We start from the raw sequence: 19,641 nt of genomic DNA on the forward strand, positions 1-19,641 counted from the left end.
TTTATCTGATTATTCCACAAGTGGAAAAGTTTAGTATCACAGCATGAAACTTTTGAACTGAAGTCTTGAGAGGCATGTGAATGCTGCATGTGAACTAGAACTAGTTAGCTAGAGGCAGCTGTTTATATATGATGCAAAATATTAGCTTTGGCACAATAAAGTAAAAGTACAGTGCAAGGATGATTGATGTTGATCACCTCGTGTGGCCAGTAGAGGGCGCAGTTCTGCTTTGTTTCATGTGTGGTGCCTTCCTCACACTTCAGAGAAAATAACTTGAAGTGTTGGTTCACCCCCAAAATACAAATAACACTTTTCACTTATTTATAATGGCATCTAGCCACACAGCTCAAATTGTGTTTGTGGAGCACACAGCATTAAAATAACATCTGGACAATTGTACAGTAACATCTTTCCAGAAACAGCTCCTCTGCTCCACAGGGTAACACATTTCACTCTGAACAGTTTTCACAAGAACTTTTTTGTTTTGTATTAAAACCTTTGACAGTGTGTTCTGTGGATTATCCAGAATTACAAGAACACTTTATGGATGTATTTTTAAAATCTTGTTTTTAGTGCTTTCAGTACCTAAAATGAAATTCTGTTCACCTCTGTTCTACTGGGATGGAGGCAGAGATCTGGACAAATTAAAGTAAAACTACGAGTGGATACCATTGAAGTAAGTGAGAGAAATACATATATATATATATATATATATATATATATATATATATATATATATATATTTTTTTTTTTTTTTTTTTTTTTTTTTTTTTTCAATGTGGATGAACCAACCCCTTAAGATTTTAGGAGAAATTGTGGTGACTGTGTCTAAATGCTGCATCTACCATAAAACAAAATGTGTTACTGGTTATTACAGAACATACAAGAGAGATTCTACACATTCACGGTTTTATTGCCAACAGTCATACAGAATAATGATAAACCCATACAACCAAAAGATTAAATCTGTAAACATCATTTGGACTCGTCTCTTTGTTTTTATTTCCATTTTTTTCTGTACCTGTTCCAAAATAGTGAATTTCTGTGAGATTCCCTCTGACAAAGATTTATACTTAGAATCTGGAAATGATACATTTATTATATATAATAGAGAGGGAGGGAGGGAGATAAAGAGACAGAGATAGAGAGAGAGAAAACAGTAGTCTCAAGCAGCAACACGCAGCAGGGCGAAACACAACCTCTAGTGAACAGGCATGCCCCATCGAAGATCAGCTATTGCACTTTGAAGAGAGAGAAAGAGAAATAAAAACACCATTTGTACAAATAAAAGGCACATTTTCATCAACAGAAATCTGGAGAGAAGCCATGTTCTTATTTGTGTCCCAGCGAGTTTGGTTGTATAATTTCTCTATGCCACACAGCTAATCATCATGTTATCAGAGAGATTCAAGTATGGAGTTGTTCCTGCTGTATATGTATATGCTTTGTTCAAAACATTGCACATTTTTGCCAAGATGATTCTACAAATTTGCTTTTTAGAAACAAACACTGATCTCAAAATAATTCTTGACACTAGCGGAGTGCTTTTTTAAAAATTTAGCGCATTATTCCATCTCCCAAGATATTAGATTTGATGAAATTATGTCACAAAGAATCGGACAAATTAAAGGTTGATGGCAGATAATAGTCAAAAAAAAAAAAAAAAAAAAACACTCGTCAATGATTCTTTGTGTCCTTTTTTTCTAATACCAATATATTCGTCTCATTTTCTCATGCGCTCTCCTCAAAGGAATCCTGAGAAGCAAACTGGGTCATGGGACACAAGGAATCAAGGAGGAAATTCTTAATCTTAATCGGCTTTAACCAAAATGGATCTGGTGGATATATTTATTTATTTTTTTTATAACAATCCCAATACTGCTCTTTGCTAAATATGTGTTGTTGTGAGATGCATGTACTGTACACTCCCTCTTGCAGCAAAATACAGGCACGTTATATTACATTGCATCTGTCTTGTCAAACTCATTGAACACATGCTGATTTTGGTTCAACTGAAGTGGTCCAGTGCATATCAAATACAATGCCCCATTCATTTGGTATCCATCAGAGTACTGACAATAATAAGGATGAGAGCATTTAAAAAGTCTGTTGCCAGAACTGCTGTGTACTATTTCTATAAGCTTTTCCAAAATTTTGATTCACACTCGACAAAAACAGTCTGTATAACCTAAATACCGTAAACTGTTCTGAGGAACGATTGTGTACAGTGGACTGCAAAAGGCAAATGTCAAGCTACAATGGTTAAAAAGGGTCTAAGAGTTGGATTTTCCCATGTACTGTAGTACTATAAGCAACACACAGTCAGATAGCATCCTCCACTACTAGTAAGTGATGAAATAAGGAAAGTGAAGTGAGTGACTGGGGTAAACAAGTATTTCTGTGATGACACCTAGTGGTAATAAAGCAATCTTGCCATAAGACATTGGCACGTTGAGAAATAAAATCTCTTTGTTTAACATCAACAAGTGAAGGTGATCTAATATTGAACATTCTGTATTGGGTGCACAATGTGTACTCAACACTGGTCTAATTAAGCCTTGTGAGTAAAAAGAGTAAATTACCTCTCAACACATTGGTAATTTGTCTTGGTACAACTGACACAGATGATCTAACTGATCTAACTTTCTGATTGTGCTATTCATTTGTGATCACTCAAATAATAATAGCAATAAATAATAATAATAATAATTTTTAAAAGTTCACAAAAAGCCGAAAATGTTCATTAAGGATGTGAGAATATCCATTGCATGACTCAAGCCCCAAAACTAATCATTGACTACACACCTAAAAGAAGAACCCAGAGAAAACCAATTCAGAAACAATCCCTGGTTAAAAAGCATAAATATTTTACAGTGTCAGCATACACAAGCACCTCTTTCAAATAAAGGGGCATCAAGGTCTACGAACAATGTCCACAAGAACAGTTGATTTTAAGTCATGCGACTGTGACACAAGAAAATACTTTATAAAAAAAGGTTATCTTTAAAGCCATTGACAGCACTATGAAGGATGTCTGTTTGCACCCCAACACTTTGTGACTACTGCAAAGCAAAACACATTCAGTTCTAATCCTCGATAAAAGCAGATTTCATATAGTGACTAATTGAGTGAGCTGTCACGCTATTGGTGAGATTAAAGGACATTTTTTTTTCCTAAAGTAATTCATTATAAACAGCATTTGTCGTCCAAACTGTTTTTATTTCCGACCTCTTAGCCAACAGTTCCTGTAGAAATGTGGTTGTGCTTGACAGACAAAACTAAAATTTCAGGTTTTTATTCTAAAATACTCTTGTTAACACCTCTTTGAGGTTTGATTTGCATTTAATCTAAACTACAAGAACAACTCTTTTTTTTTTTTAGTCTTTTAAAACACCAAATCAAGATAGTATGTCCAAATGCACCTATGTCTTCTCAAAAATATAGCATTTCAGTCATCACAACAAAATAATAACAGTTCTATAAATTTTTTTTTTTCTCTTAAACAAATCTTGTGTCTTCCAGTGCCTCCAGCAAAGTAACTGTGGGCCATTTTTCCCAAAAACACTGTCAGAGCTCACAGCCTTTACGCATCTTCTCTTCATGTTTCGTCTTCAAGTTTCAGGATGGTAGGAGAGACTGTTCAGAGCTTCCGATTTCCCATCAGGCATTGCAAGCATCACTGTTTTCTTCCAACGGGCTGTAGGAGACATAGTTCACTCCCGGCTGACACAATCGGCAGATTGTTGTCACGGTGATGGCCAATAAGGTGGCTAATGCTGTCAAATATATGGTCTTTTGTCCGTACCTTTAAGAAGAGAAAGAGATGTTATAAGCCTTTCTGTTTCTTTCACAATGAAAAGTCCTTCACTTCACCTTCACACGCTGACACCCTCACAAATCAGTAATTTCTCTCTACAGTATCTCCTTTAAAACACACTCTACATGTCTTTTAACCCCATCTTACCGTGCCCTCAGGGTCCACCAGCAGTAGGTGTTTGGCAAGTCCATTATGCATGCCCGTCAGTACGTAGGACCCTGGGTTGGTAGTGCTCTTGCGGACCAGGAAGTCCCCGTCTTCTTTCAGTAATTTTTCGGCATCACGTCGGCTCATTTTGCCATGGTACCACGTCTGGCCCTCCAGCTCCTCCTGCGCCCGGAAGGCCAGTGAGCGCACAAGAAGAGGGCTCGAGCTGTCCACTGATGCTGCCTTGTGAAGACTGGACATCTGGGGCTGGGCTTGCCCCTGGGATGGTGGATGTGACTGAGACTGAATAGCATCCTCGAAGGGCTCTGGTATGGGTGAGGGCAATGCCAAAACAATCAATCATGAGAGGAAGGATATCTAGAGCACAGTTTTTGACTTAACGTCCTACAGCATTAAACACATTTTTATCCCTCAAGAATACACAGAATGCTTTTGATAGTGTTGCACCCAATACAAACAAAAAACTGAATTTACAAGAAAACTCCACAGGGTTCCTTTTACCTTTGTAGACACAGTGTTGCACAAGCTGGACAGTTGCCAGTCCATTACAATGGTAACATGTCAACAAAATTATGCCTACAGGTAACTTTGAATCACCAAATAATCTTGTGTGCTTGTGTTTGGACCTTTAGAGGAAACTGGTGTGCACAGGACATGGATACAGGGGAAAACATACAGCTGAGTGTAAAGCCCAGGAACTTCCTCTGAACGGTATTTGCAAGTATCTGTATCAAATTTGATTAAATGGTGAATTTCTTTTGTGGTACAAGTGCTGGTGTTTGTTAGTAGAGGACCTTAAAGTTCATATAATAACAGTTCACTTTTGAACCGTATAGCTGACTGCTCACATGTAATTTGTGTCATGGATTCTTCATACATAGTACACACGTCTTTATGTAACTAATCTTTCATGTATAATAATAGCACAGCTAAAGTGCAAGTTGAAAGGAGAAAAGACAAAAGCTGTACATTGACATTAAAACCATCCTTCTATTGTCTTCATACTGACATGATGTTATTATAATGTCACACCAGAGTCACTGGGAAACAAAAGCTAGGAAACCTCTATAATTAAGAACTCTGATGTAATGCTTCAGCAGGTGAGTTTTAAATGTGCTTTGCCTTGAATTCATAGTAAGTACACAGTGAACTGAATAAAAAAAGTACTGAACTATGTAAAAACTGATACTTCAAAGTAGTTTAAATACGTGAGTACTTCCCAATCCACTATTCAAAGCACCTACACAAAAGAAAATGAAACTTTAACATGAAACATGCCAACCACGACTCACTCATGTCAAACAGGTCCTTCTGTGGGCTCTCTTTGGCTGCGGCTGCCATGCCCTTTGTCACATTTTCTGCCTCTGCCTGGAGTGCTGCGAGCACCTGGGCATCAATCTGCTGGGTGTTCACATACGTGGGCATCTCTGCTGTTTTTGGTGCCTGACCTTTACTCTCAGGCAGACTGCTTATATCAAATGAACCTAGACATTTGGAGAAACAATCATAGTCTTAGTGATGAACGGATGAAATTCTGCAAAATTGAACACATCCTTTGTATTTAAGTAGCGGGAAGCATGGATTTGCTTACCCTGTTGTATGAATATGGGCTTTCTTTCATCTCCCCAGTTTTCTCCACAGTGCCGCCCTTGGTAATATGTCTGATCTACTGAACCTGGGCCCATCTGATGACATACAGACACACCGTGGATATTTAAGACATTTCTGAATTAAGAAATAGATCCCATGAGATCACATAAAAAGTAATTCAATATTAATCATGTAATGAGCAAATATTGAGATTAAGGCCACTGTCACATCGGCTTTGATTCCATTAAAATGAACTCGGTACACCCCCAAGTGGACTGTGGTGTGAACTAACCTATATTATATGATGTATGTGAATTTAAAATGATTTCAGAAACTAAACAATTAAATCCATCCGCTATCTGTGAACTGTTCAGGAAGCAATTTCCTAGTGATCTATGCCAGTGTCAATGTACCGTTCAAATGATTTGGTAACCATGGTAACACATATGGATCTCAGCATGAGTGAATGAATCTGCCTTCATAGTATCGTCTTGTATAGCAACAAAAATCCTCTTTTTGTTCCTGTCTCCAGGTCCTGTTTGTCATTATTCATAACATATGGTCAATTTACAGTCTAATCTTACCAATAATGCTCATAATCAGTAATTTCTTTTGTGATCACAGAGCATAAATAGACACAAAAGAAGCAGTAAAGTTTTGCATGACTCATCAATCAGCGGAATTTAATTGCCCAATGTGCATCCATGTATCTCTTGGTTCGTGGCAGAAAAATAAAGCCTGTGTGAACACAAACCAGACCAGAACTGAAATGGCAAAAGTGTATAAATGTTTTCCTTGATCTTAGTTAAGTGATCAAAACTGTCAAAGCACTGTGAGTCCACATGTGAACTAAAGTAATTATGTTCTGTTGTACCTGGCATCCATCAGGTGCTGCATTCTGATTGGTCAGACGGGTGTCGATGAAGCCTCCAGGGGGTGGCATCTTGCCAGGGATATTGTTATAGTAAGGATGTTCTGCTGACTCCTCCTCTTCCTCTGTCCATGGTAACTCCTCCATGTTTAATACCCTGGGGAAAAACATGGTTTCATCATGAAATTTAATACTAGTTAATGTGTTATCTTTTGTGTGTTTTTATGAATGTGTCCTAAACACCTCACCTGTCATGTGTTGAGGACAGCTTGCTTGAGGGACATTGCAGGTACTGCTGGAAGCGAAGGTCAAAGGCCTGGCCGATGGTGCTGATGACGTCCTGGGCCAGACCATCAGAGCACTCCAGGATGTGACATGCTGATGAGAGTGAGAGCAACGGATTTTAATGAGCAACATGTTTCATGTGACATATGAGACAGTCTAGAGAGTATTAAAGGAATGAACACCTACCTCTTCTGTTAACAGGGTCCTTTGCTACATAGGCAACGAAATCTGTCGTGTCCTAAAAAAGACAAAGACAAAAGGACACACCTTACAACAGCTGTAATAACTACCAAGTATAAAACACCATACATTAATATCATAACCTTTTTTTCTTCTGAAGTCACTCATGTATTGGTTCATTAGTTTATTGTTAACAGTGATAGGAAAGTAGAAATTCATACTTTCCGAATATGGAATAACTAATAATGTAAAATAAGTTGGGTATTTGGTTGTTATCCTTGTTGACATGTTTAAGGAGATAGAAACTTTTTCTTTGAGAAAATCTTTGGGAACAGGTCACTGGTCAGAGTAAGCATAATAATGAGTCATTACAGTCACAGTCACAGTAATTAATAAGTAGACTAAATAAATGATCTACACTAGTGGTGGGGAAATAGTGGCCGGTGGGCCCGATCCAGCCTTCCAATGACAGAAACATGACACGCGATCTTAATGTTTGCCCCCCTGATAAAGGCTGAAGTTTTCCTTTTCATATCTTGTATCAAAAATTCTGCATATTTTTAAATAACAAATAACAAGCTTGTGTAAATACCAACTACCATGAACTTGTAACAATATAATCAATGATGTGCATCTCAAACACAAACAGGGAGCAGTCTAACATACATGTGTGTATGAGTGAAAATGGGTTTCACAGTAACATAAGCTGCTGTACTTTGTTATCACTCTCTTGCTAACAGAAATAAGACAGCTTTATAAATCTGTTTCATGTGTAAAAGAAACAAAATATTCAGAGATAAAATAATAGATTTCTAATGAATCCTAGAAAAAAAAGACAACATATAGGGCTGCATCTCACCGTGCCTGTAAAACTATGTTGGCCTCCCACTGAACAGTGCTGATAAACTTAATTACGGACCCTTGGTCTACACAGTATGATGACATATGCTGCTCTGCACTGTAAATACATGTACTGACTGGAAGTGTCCTCTAAAAAAAAATAAAATTAATACTGATAGGATGACAATATGACCTTTGCAAAAATGTTTTTTTTAACTGTATCAGTGAGTCAAATCTTTTTGTTATGAAGTAGTTTAAGTTTAAATATCACAAAACAGAGATGCCAGTTATTTTGACACGGTTCAGTTACTTACAGGGTCTCCGCCTGATGCAAAGGAGATGGACTGCATGTGATGGTTGGCTATGATCTGTCAGGAGTAAAATCATACAATACATATACATTAACCTACATTTCTGTGACTCCACACAAATGTATGGAGCTGCAATGATAAGCTGATTAACTGATTAAGTTATGATAAACTGAAGTAATACCAGAAATATGTTATTCTGTCTTGAGTGAGTTGCTCTGTGCAGTGCAACATGATTTGGATTATTTTGCTACTTTGGCACCATCTGCTGTTAGTATTGAGAATGACATTGGGGTAGTGAGCAGTACATGACACTAGCACTGACCACTCACTACTTTATCATACAAATAACTGGGTAAAAAGAAAAACGCACAATGTGCCAACTTCCTCTGGTAATTCTAGTAACATCAGTAGATGTCTTGTCTCTTGCTCATCTTGTTTTTTTAACTGCTCTTTTATTACATAAACCTCCTTTAACAGACATCCTTCATTCTAGAGAAAAAAAATTCTCCTTTTAAATGGCTAAAAATAAGATTTACTTTATTGTGACACCCTAAATTTGGAAACAAAAGTCTTTTTTTCACTTCACCACCTTAAGGACATGCATGGTTAAAACCTTGACCTTCTAACACAATGGTGCCATTTTTTTTAAAAATGTACTACACTATCACATGTATGCACTGTTAAAGGTTGTCAACTGACCTGTTTGCAGTCGGGGGTCATTAGGTTGAGGCTGCTGGTGGAGATATTTAGGTTGATGGACATGCCAGCAAACTGCAGGTTGCTCTTGCCCAGGATACTGGACAGAACTTTGGACGGTGGCTGAGAGGATCAGAGGAGGACACAGACAGACACAAAGAAAAGAAATTAAAGGAAAGCCAAGATGTTTACCAAGATACAGTATCTCACTTGTTTAAGCTGGACAAAGTGTAAACATGCCTTAGTTGAGGCTGGCTGGTAGGTGGACTTTATTATCTTTGGACAGATCAGGCTAGCTGTTTCCCCCTGTTTCCAGTCTCTAAGCTAAGCTAAGCTAAGCTAAGCTAACCAACTACTGACTACAGTCTCCCTATTATGCAAGTGGTATCAATCTTTTCATCTGACTCTTAAAGAAGAAGCCTGCTTACCAAAATGGCAAACTATGCCTTTAAGGAGGATTATTCATTGATGCGTCATTTCACCACGAATGAATGAATACAGAGGGAAAAAAAAAAAATCTTCTGTTTGTATTGATTATAGTTTGGGAAACGGAACTTTCATCTAATAATGTATAATGAGATGAAGTTACTTAAAATATTGTTGTGAATAGTGATTTTAATAAAGAGAAGAGGCAAAGAGGCCAGAATTAATTTAGTCAAACCCATTCAGAAATCTCAGTGTGCGTTTGCACAAAATGATATTATCTTATATCTTATATCTATGCTGAGAGAGAAACTAGTCAGCGCTGATTTCGTGTTATATGCTCTTCCCTGACATTTGAACGAGCTCTAGAGAGCAGAGCAATGCTTCATTTCACACTCCACATTAAGACACAGTCTCCTCACACGCTGTGGACACACACCATGTCCAAGCACATGCACACAGAAGACAGACGCTCACACAAACATACACACGAGCACACACACACGCACACACACAGTAGCTCAGCCTCCTGATCACAGATATTGTGCACTACATGAGTCACTAAGCACTGTGTGCGGTGTGCAATGCATCGTGGGCTGGAACTACACCCACGCACACACAGTCCCATACCTCTTCATCTTCTCCTTTCTCCTCACCCTCTCTCCTCTCTGAGTACAGTCTCTCTCTCATCTCTCTCTCTCTCTCTCTCTATCTGTCCGTTTTCCCTCTTTTTTAACATAAAGGATGGATGGGGAAAAAAAAAACTTACTGAGGCGATGCTATATATAGAACGCGGAAGGATATATGAATATCTAATGTTGTTTCCTCTTTTTCTACCTACTGTACATTTCACGAACATACATTTTCTCAGCTCTCTCAGTGTGGCGATCACTTGCATTTCTCCACCCCTCCCTCCCTCCTTCCCTCTCTGTCCATCCGTGTACCTTTCTCTTCCGCAGAGCTCCTTTGGTCCCTGGAACAGCCTCACACACCAGGCTGATGGCTTCCCTAGAGGGAGGAAGAGAAGACGATGAAGCCAAGATGGTGACCACAGACAGCCACAGTTTTTTTGGCATTAAGTTAGACTGTATTACGTACAAGAAATTAATTTTGCTGTATTAATAGGAACAAGATTAAGAATCTACAGCCATGCTAGTGGCTCTGAGAGGGTGTACATAGGGACAGCAGAACTTTGAGGTAAATGTTGACGTCAGCATGCTAACATGTTCACAATGATGTTCAGCAGGTATGTTTATCATGTTCAACATCTTACTTTAGCCAGTTAGCATGCTGAACTTTAGCTAAGCTAATTAGCACTCAACACATAGTACAACTAACGCTGATGCAAATGTCGTTAGTTTTGCAGGTATTTGCTCATAAATTGATAAGATGAAAATTTTGACCTGATGATGGAACTAGAATGAAAGACAGGGATCAGCGAAATTCAGTAGGATTCATCCTCTGGGGACCATGAATGTCCAGATCAAATGACAATCCATCAAGTAGATGCTGATATATGTCAGTCTGTATGAAAGCGGTGGACCTACAGTCCAACATTACCATTTCTTTTACCTTGATCAATATTAACAATTCTTACTGCAAGTGAAATTAACTACACAAAGAAAATAACTAGACAAGCAAAAATCTACCTATCTATCTATCTATCTATCTATCTATCTATCTATCTATCTATCTATCTATCTATCTATCTGACTTGTAATTAGAGTATATAGGATGAGATACAACTTATATTTAAAATAGAGAAAAGACAAAAAAATAAAGCATAAAAAAATATTAAGAGTAAGCCTGAACTCTACAGGTTGTTCCAATGAAATCACCTCAGCCACAAGAGGCCAAGAATCTGAATGGGCAGTGTAGAGTGTTTTATATGGTGCCATTAGGAATATTACAAATACACTGCAACTCTCGAAGCCCCGTAATTGTGTCTGGCATACAGTATTAAATATCTCCATGTGATCCAGTGTGTGATCCATTTTATCTGCAACAGCCATCGCTGTGCTATCTTTTTTATGTAAAAGACAACAATATGAGGATCAAACAGTGGCTAAAGATTGAGTTGATTTGATGCAAAAAGTCAAATTCCCCTCTGAGATAAAGTGAATGTTGGTTTCATGACAGAAATGTTAATTTCTGTATCCTTTCTAGGTGGATAAATCATGCACAGCAGTAGGTTCTTTTGGAAAAGGAGAAATCTAATAATAGCAACGGCATGAGACATAGATTTCTTTCTCCCTTTGTCTCTATATCTTATTCACTCTCTCTCTCTCTCTTTATTAGAGAGAAACAGAAACACACATACACACAGTGAGAGAAAGAGATAGAGAAGGCTTACCACTGTGTGGCCTTGCTAGCTAATGTTAACACTGGACTGATTTCAGGAAGTCAAGCAGAAAAGTAGACATGACACAAACCGATTCACTATTGGCCTTTGCCTCACTGCACATTGGTCAATGATTTTAAAGATACACATGGAGCCACAGAAAATTCCATGCAGACAAACTGTGATAACAGGCAGCCTAAATATATTCTAATACAGTACATATAATATCAAAATCACATCTTTAAAAGGGTTTATCTAAGAGCTGGATTGCAGATAGAACCTTATTAAAACTGAGAACTCATTTCCTGTTATGGCATGAAAACAAATGTTAAATACACAAAATCCATGTATTAATTACTGATTAAATGTATTCGGGCAAAGTCGACAATTCAATCGTTTTTTTTTTTAAAAAAACATTTGGTCACATTAAAGCTTTCCACTGGCAGATTTGAAGTGAAAGTATAATATATGAAGTTTTAGTAAGTGCAATTCAAAGCAATGCAACACAATCCTACATTTTTTCTCGACTAATTTCTGCTGATGGTTTCTCTCTTTCTCTTGATTTTCTGTTTGCTACTCTCCTTCAGTCTGCAATTTGCTGTTGTTCAATGCTCTTCTCATCGCTTCAACTTTTTTTTCTCAGGACAAGCTATTGAGAGATTGTCAGTCTCTGAGTTGCCATCATCGTTTGTTTGCTGCAGTAAACAAGTTACAAACAGGTGCAAACCACGTTGGTGTCATGGTAGAGTTTGAGTCTGAGTAAAATATTCAGCAGCTCGCCAACTAGAAAGATGATTTTGTTACAAGTTTGGACTGAACTGTTACCATCTCTATGTATTACAGTATTTATAATGATGGCAGTCTAGCTGACAGACATTAGCATGAGCTGTGCTATTTAGCAAGTTGGTTGGTCGTCTAAGTTGGTAGCTAATGGTATAATTCAGCTATTCAGCAAGTTCATTCATGAAATTGCACATTGTGGAACTAAATTTCTTATATAATTTCATCTAAAATGAAACCATAGGGGATTCAGGTTGAATTAGTACAATTTTATTTTAAAAAATGCCGCTGAAAAGGTGTCAACTGACTATGATGAGGTATTTATGGAAATAACATTTCATGGTGCTGCATGGTGGATGACAGGTGCCCACCACTTCACTGTAATTTTAAGTGACATGTTGTATGTGTTTGTGTCTACATTTGCTAAAACTATGTGTTCCCAAAAACAGTGTTACATAGACTGTTTTGTGTCAGTAAAGAGAGACAGAATTGAATTTAAGGTGTCCTATTCCTTAAATAGCAAATAGGTCTGTTTTCCTTTAAGTTTAAGTGGTGCCACCATCATTTTACACTGTTTAAAGTGACACAAAGTCAAAAAGCTTTGAATGACTTTAAAATCACTAGAACAAGTAAATGTATATGCATTAGTGTCTAACCTGGTTTTTAATTTTTAAGAGTTCCTGGTTTTTCAGTAATGGATTTAGAAACTGCAAAACAAAAGCACTATTTCAACATCACAAATCATGTAAGAACAGTAAGGAATCATATAATCATGAGGAGTTTCATGGAATTTTGATTATGAATAAAGTCACTGAATGGTTTGTTGAGTATGAAAATGTTGCAAATCATACACTATGGCCAGATCTCAACCCACTGAACACGTATGGGAGGTTTTGGACTGACATGTGCAGCCCTCTCCACCACCATCAAAACACCAAATGAGCGAATATCTTTTAAAGGAATGTTGATCATACTTCTAACAGAGTTCAGAGACTTTAGAATCAATGTCAATACATGATGAAACTGTTCTTGTGCCACGTTGTGGCCCAACAACTTACTAAGACATTCACGTTGGTTTTTCATTTAATTTGTCACGTCTGTAGTAAACACTGAAAAGTTGGAAAACTACATTAAGTGTGAACATACCTTGTTATTTGTGACCTTGTGGTGAAATCCAGGGATCTCATCGACCGAAGGACTTCTATACAGCCCAGATACTGGAAAGGAAGAATGAAAAGCTTGTGTGAAATAAATATTCAATATGATGCCAAAAGTAATTTTTAAATTTTCATGATAAGCACATTGTAATGTACAGAAAAACACAGGGGCTTATTCCATAAAGGAACATGAAAGGCTGGACTCAGTGTTTAACTTCTGACATGACATAGTTGTTTAAAGTGAAAAACATGAATGAGTGGGAAAATGTGGGCGGGGCCAGCGGTTGAAACACCAATGCACGTGTGTCACGCCACCATTTTTTATTCATCTGAGTGGGTGCCAGCTTTGAGTCCATTATCCAGTTCTTATAACATGCCCATGCCTTCTATCAGACAAATAAAATGTACTCCTGCCATACAAACTGCTCACTATGTGACTGAGATTATTGTTATTGAGTAGTGTCCCAGGTTGTGTTGCTTTTGAAGGGGCCACTGAGTCTAATATCGAGTCTACACAAAACACGTTTAGTACAAATACTTTCAAACACTGATCTTATAAATCTTATAAAGATGTAATGTCAGTATTATTTGGTGATAATTGGTTATCATTCTTTCGTTCCCACCTCCATCATACGAATAAAAGTTGCAAGCAGACATTAACCTCCACTAATGTGAGCAAATGTGTTTTCATAAACTTGCTAGTTTTCTAACTCCTGGTTAAAAACAGAAACATCCAGCAGTTCACAAAGTCTGACACAAAGTTGGAAAAAAAGTCAAGTCAATTCTTGTTCACTATGAAATTGCATCAGTGTGTTACTATGCCACGTGAGGTGACTGTAGTCCTACTATCCCATAAAACCATCTTCAGCACCAGCCACCTACTCACATTACAACACCTCTTCTAATTAATACTGCACAGACTGGGAACATTTTGTGCTGATGAGTTCCTATCATTATCAGAATCACATTCATAATCTCGTTGTAAACAAAACAGACATCCAGACACGCTCACATTTCTATTTCCACTCCTCTTCAGAAAAAAAATAAAGTTATTAAAATCATAACTTTCATGTTATGAGGCCCCTTCTCTCCAGTGAGCGTTTTGCAAGTACCAGCAAACAAACACCATTTTGTCAACATGACGTTTTAATGTTCTCTATTTTTAGAACAGTCAGTTTAAAGTGCACAATTCAGCGGGGCCAAAAATACATCAAACAGTTATAAAATTGGTAGAGACCTATTTTGAGCACGACATGAAGACTTTTCCTCTATGATGCTGTACAACAGTTGAGTACGTGATTCACACAGTAAAACTTTAGATTAATTACGAAAATCAATGAGAGGCCAGATCTGAAGAGACTCTAAATAACCTCGGGAAGCGACACGACTTACAAGTGATCACATTTGTGCCTACAGTACATCTGAGGTCCAGAACTACATACATAAATACTTACATACTGTACAGACACAGTACTGTAACACACTGTCAAATGTGAAATCATATATATCATACTCACTACACTTTTTCCCATAAATCAAAACATTTACTTTATTTGCCAAAATAAAAAAATCCTTTTATATCATTAAGTTGCACTCCCCTCAAACATAAAACAAAACTGGTTGCTATTCCATGATGCATACAGTGCTTACTTTAGTCATCATTCATTATAAAAAGGCCAGTTCTGTAGAGTTTAGACAGGATGTGATATGATCAAGAGGGTAAAACACTTCATCAATAAATAAATGAAAACAGGTTGATGAAATGAGTATTAACAAATACTGAATACAGATGATGAAAAGGGATAATAAAGTGCACAATAAAGTGCTGTAAATAATTACAATATACAAACCAATGCAAAATGTAAGGTTATCACTATACTCAGCAAGATGCCTGTGAAGCTTCTCAGTCATCCACATCATGGTTATCCAAGAGAAGTGGAATCAAGGGCAGCTGGACCTGATTGTAGATACTTGAAGAAGTTTTACCTCTCATCCAGGAGGCTTCTGAACTTCTTCTGAACTGAAGAAGCCTCTTGGATTAGAGGGGAAACATCTTCCAAGTATCTATAATCAAGTCCAGTTCAATTGAACTGAACTGCTTCAACTTCTTGGTTATTACTATAGTTTAAATAGCTATAATCAATATATTTATAATGCCAATGGATCACTAGGCTACTTCTCTATGAAAAGGGTGGATTAGTGATGAACCCACTGAGAATCCTCATCCAAATATGCAGTTCCCTGGGGATATATTTATAGCGTCTTTCAGCTGTTTAGTCTTTGCAGCCCTCAACGTTATTGTTTTGATTCACTCTCACCCCTCCCATAGCATAATTTTCAGCTACATCAGGGATCTGTTTACTGCAAAAAAGAAGCTCGAAAAATGCACTGCACACAACCTGCCCAGCAACAAACAGCAGACAAAGTTACTGTTTACCACTAAACTCAATAAAAAAAAACGTCTCCCTACTAAACATGCTGGGATCAAAAACAAAATAATTTCCTCACAAAATGGCATTAAGAGAAACATGTACACAATGGAATGTTAACACAAAGGTACTGTAAAATCTTAAACACGTGTCAGAAACACATAGCTACCATGGGCTAAAAGTGTGAGTGTAAACAGCATCTCTGTCAATCAATGTCCCGTTAGAGTAATGGCGCTTGATGGGCGAGGAGTGACCACATGATGCTAATTAAAAGTGCTGTGAGCGGAACACCACGTTGATCTCAATACACACAGGACTCAAACCACAGGAAAAGCAGGGGGTGGGGGAGCACAGACTGGACCCATTTCCCCTCTCGCAGTGTGGATGCTTTCAGCGGCATTGACTGGACAAATAAGCGCTCTCGGCCTTAATGCAGTTAATGGAATGTCACACTGGTCACAGATACTGTAGGCTTTGTTCAGGCAACTTGTAGAAAGTGTCATATGATGGCAATCATACTATGTAACTTGATTTGGAATAGAACACATTTCACCTGGCATCGCTGGTTAGTATGCCCATGCAGCCCCGAAACTAAATTTTTCCTTTTGTTTAACGTGTTGCATAAATAAAAGGAAGACGAAAAGATTACACCTCCAGGCAAATGTCAAATTTCCTGCTACTTTTTGGTGTCAGTGAATGTGGTCTGCTCCGTTTTCTTCATTCACTTCACACCTTGTGGAGCCAGAGCTCAGCATCATCACTCCTCATGCTTGTGACTCATTGCCGGCATGATGACATTCACAGCTCTCGTAGTTGTGCGCACTTTTGCTCCCTGAACAGCATTAACCTTAGACACCGATGTGATGGGACGGACATGCACATGTGTGTCTTCTCTCCTCTTCCATCGTTTCTCTATCGCTGAGCAAAAACAGCCATAGAGCTCATACAGATGCACAATGTACAGAAATAACACATCACCATGGTTACAAAAGCATAACGCTGTGGCTCCATATACACAGGGGAGAAATACTGTATAAATGGAAATGTTTACAGCACGCTCTAAATGACACTGATAATTGCTTCTTTATTATGCCATCACGTTTCTCCTTTACTTTTCCTCAATGCTGACCTTCTCTATTTTCTGAATTATTCAGTGTCTGTTTTCTAGTCGCTCTCCCTTTGCTCAGCCTTCTGCTGTAGCCAACCTACATACACCCACTCAAGGGCATGTTATGATGTGCAAGCAAAACTACATTATCTCCTCTTTCTCCTAAACTTGCAGGCAGCTTGAGTCACTGAAACAAAAGAGAGAACAGGAAAAGAGAAAGACAACAAAAAACAAATGATGAGAGAGGGGTAGGATTAGAGACCACTAACCTTCACAATGTATGTCACTCCTGGACCAGAGATCTTCTCGCTCGAATGTAGCCATCCTCTGGAGGGTTTGCTCACCAGTCCACCACCTCCACCTCCATTCCAGTCCTCTCCACCGGGCTGGAGCTCATCTAGCCTGCTCTTCTTGCTCATGCTGACAGCTGGCTCCAGCTGTGAGCAGGGGGTTGAATGGGAGGCTGAGCTGCACAGAGAGCCGCCCACACCAGAGGCTGCTGCCGCTGCTGCTGCTGCTGTCGCCGCGCTGGGGCTCGGGCTACTGGAGCCCGATCCCCCACCCCCCTGCAGCTTAGACACAGCCAGGTCCTTGACAGCTGAGGGCAGACCCTTGATGCCCAGCAAGCTGCCTGAGTTGCTGAATTTCAGGCTGGACACCTTGTTGATGAGGGTACAGAGGGTGGTGCCTCCATCTTCCAGGTGGTCAGAACCGTGGCTGGTTGGGGTGCTGGAAGCAGTGGTGGTCGAGGAGGACTGGACCTCAGTTGGGGGTGTGTAAGATGTCTCGGCTGCAGACTGGGGGGTGGCCGAGACCTTGGGGTTCATGGACAGGCCGTGGAGAAGCTCATCGACGGATGTTACTGACTCATTCCTGAAGCGGTTGTATTTGGTACGGTGAAGCATACCCTTCTCTCTCTTGCTCTCTCCCCTCTCTCCACCAACCGACACACACAGCCTGCCTCTTTCACAAGTGTGCTGGCAGACGTGGCTGAGCCGTGCTGATTACCCTCTCCTGTAACATAGCAGCAGCAGTACAGGCAGCAAACGCCTTTTAGCAATCACAGGCCACCTGACTGTAATTTGCTCTACTGAGGTGACAGTGGTGGTTGTGTTGGGCTGCTGCTGCTGCTGCTGCTGCTGCTGCTGCTGCTGCTGTCGCCAAAGTCCAATCTGCTCTCAGTAAAATCCAGAGCTGCAATCCAATCCGTAAGAGGGAAACATAAAAACACAATCCATGAAAACACAACACTGAAGCAGAGGAAGGGATGGAGAGAAAAAAAGGGTCTCCAAAAGGCTGCCAGTGTTGTGGTGCAGCTTGTTTGGCTTCCAGTGGTGATGCTGCTACTGCTGCTGATTTCTAGCCTCAAAAATCCGAAAAGTAAGAGAACAGAGAAAGGTCTATGTTGTCGATGATCACGGATACAGCGAGGGAAGAGCAAATACCCTCTACTGACTGCTGCCTGCCTGCCTGCCTGCCTGCCGGCTCAGAGCTAAAGCATGACTCACTGATCTGAGAAAACCTTCTCAACAAAAGGCTTGCTGAACACTGCAAATCACTTCCTGTTGGAGGGAGAGAAAAAAAAAAACCTCCCACTTACAGCACACTGGAACCAATCAATTTTTAAATTCCCTAGTCTGATATTAATTTGCTGTAATTCTTTCCCTCTTATTTGTTTTTCTGAGAAAAGGAAATGAAGAATGAGAGGTAGCTTGATTATTTAACTTAGTAGAGCAATTACTCATAATAGTTTGCATGAATTCATGTTTTGAACAATGAATGTCTTATAAAAAAGGATTGGATGAACTGATAAAAGCTGTGATAGAGGGAAGACACAATGAACTAATCACAGAATTGATAATAAATTAAGTGAAATAATTATCATCAGCATCCACTTAGAAGACAGCTACAATCACAGTGGCAGACAAAATCTTCTCTGACAAAACAAATGCAACTTCTGTGATGCAAGAATAAAATCTCTATTTAAATGTATGACACAGATGTCATTTTCCTTACCATATATGAAAGAAACGTCTATAAATCATTGAACGAAACAAAACGGTATAATTTTAGCATGACTGGAGATTAGTAACACGTACAGTTCATGTTCATCTAAAATTGCAGCAGAATATCAGTAGACATCACTCCTGGTTGTCAGATTTGTACTTTTAAAAAACCAATGATTAGACAGTTCACTTATTGTTTCTGAAAAAAACATTTAAAATCTGCCATTAAGGCAAAAAGGAATAAAGCCATCTTTTCTTTTTACATAAAACTGTTTTGACAGCATTTGTCTAATGCGTTACACTAATTATCTATCAGCATTCTGCAACAAAGGAACAAAAAATTAATTCCCACTACTAGGAAGAAGATACAGGTTCACTGCTTGTCTAAATTATCCAGTAATTGGTCTTGGTCGAACTACATGAATGATACAACTGCAAAAGACACAGTATGAACGACATGTTTCTTAGGCAGATGAGTGAATGAAACAGCCAAAAGGATAACAGAAAAAGCCCAGCAGCACCAATGAAGCATCTTTGTCTCCCTGGTAGCGGAAAGCACACAGCCAGACACCATTCATGTAAAATGTCCTCAGGAGCATATAGCAAAGCTGAAAGACTGACACTCATTCATAAGCAGCT

General features: G+C 38.8%; 1 protein-coding gene across 1 annotated transcript; it reads right to left on the reverse strand.

Annotated features, from left to right (window-relative positions):
* Positions 1-3,484: 3,484 nt before the first annotated feature.
* On the reverse strand, positions 3,485-18,505 carry shc3 (SHC (Src homology 2 domain containing) transforming protein 3). The gene is made up of 12 exons (XM_071466457.1): positions 17,266-18,505; positions 13,449-13,519; positions 10,126-10,189; positions 8,762-8,881; positions 8,066-8,119; positions 6,918-6,969; positions 6,695-6,824; positions 6,450-6,603; positions 5,577-5,670; positions 5,278-5,469; positions 3,965-4,290; positions 3,485-3,805 (listed from the first exon to the last, which is right to left on the reverse strand). Exons 1-12 carry the CDS (start codon positions 17,899-17,901, stop codon positions 3,677-3,679), a joined length of 2,022 nt encoding a protein of 673 aa, XP_071322558.1. The 5' UTR covers positions 17,902-18,505; the 3' UTR covers positions 3,485-3,676.
* Between the last annotated feature and the right edge of the window lie 1,136 nt (positions 18,506-19,641).

This window comes from Trachinotus anak, unplaced genomic scaffold (genome assembly GCF_046630095.1).
Source record: "Trachinotus anak isolate AG129_WGS33_773 ecotype Australia unplaced genomic scaffold, CSIRO_AGI_Tana_v1 ptg000028l, whole genome shotgun sequence".
NCBI lineage: Eukaryota > Metazoa > Chordata > Actinopteri > Carangiformes > Carangidae > Trachinotus > Trachinotus anak.

What these genes read in the sequence shown, in the direction of transcription:
- shc3 (XM_071466457.1), bottom strand. Translation starts at nt 17,901, where the DNA reads ATGCTTCACCGTACCAAATACAACCGCTTCAGGAATGAGTCAGTAACA. An exon ending in TTGCATCAGGCGGAGACCCT is followed by an intron (nt 6,970 to 8,065) that starts GTAAGTAACTGA and finishes TGTCTTTTTTAG; the next exon opens with GACACGACAGATTTCGTTGC. An exon ending in TGGTGGACCCTGAGGGCACG is followed by an intron (nt 3,806 to 3,964) that starts GTAAGATGGGGT and finishes CTCTTCTTAAAG; the next exon opens with GTACGGACAAAAGACCATAT.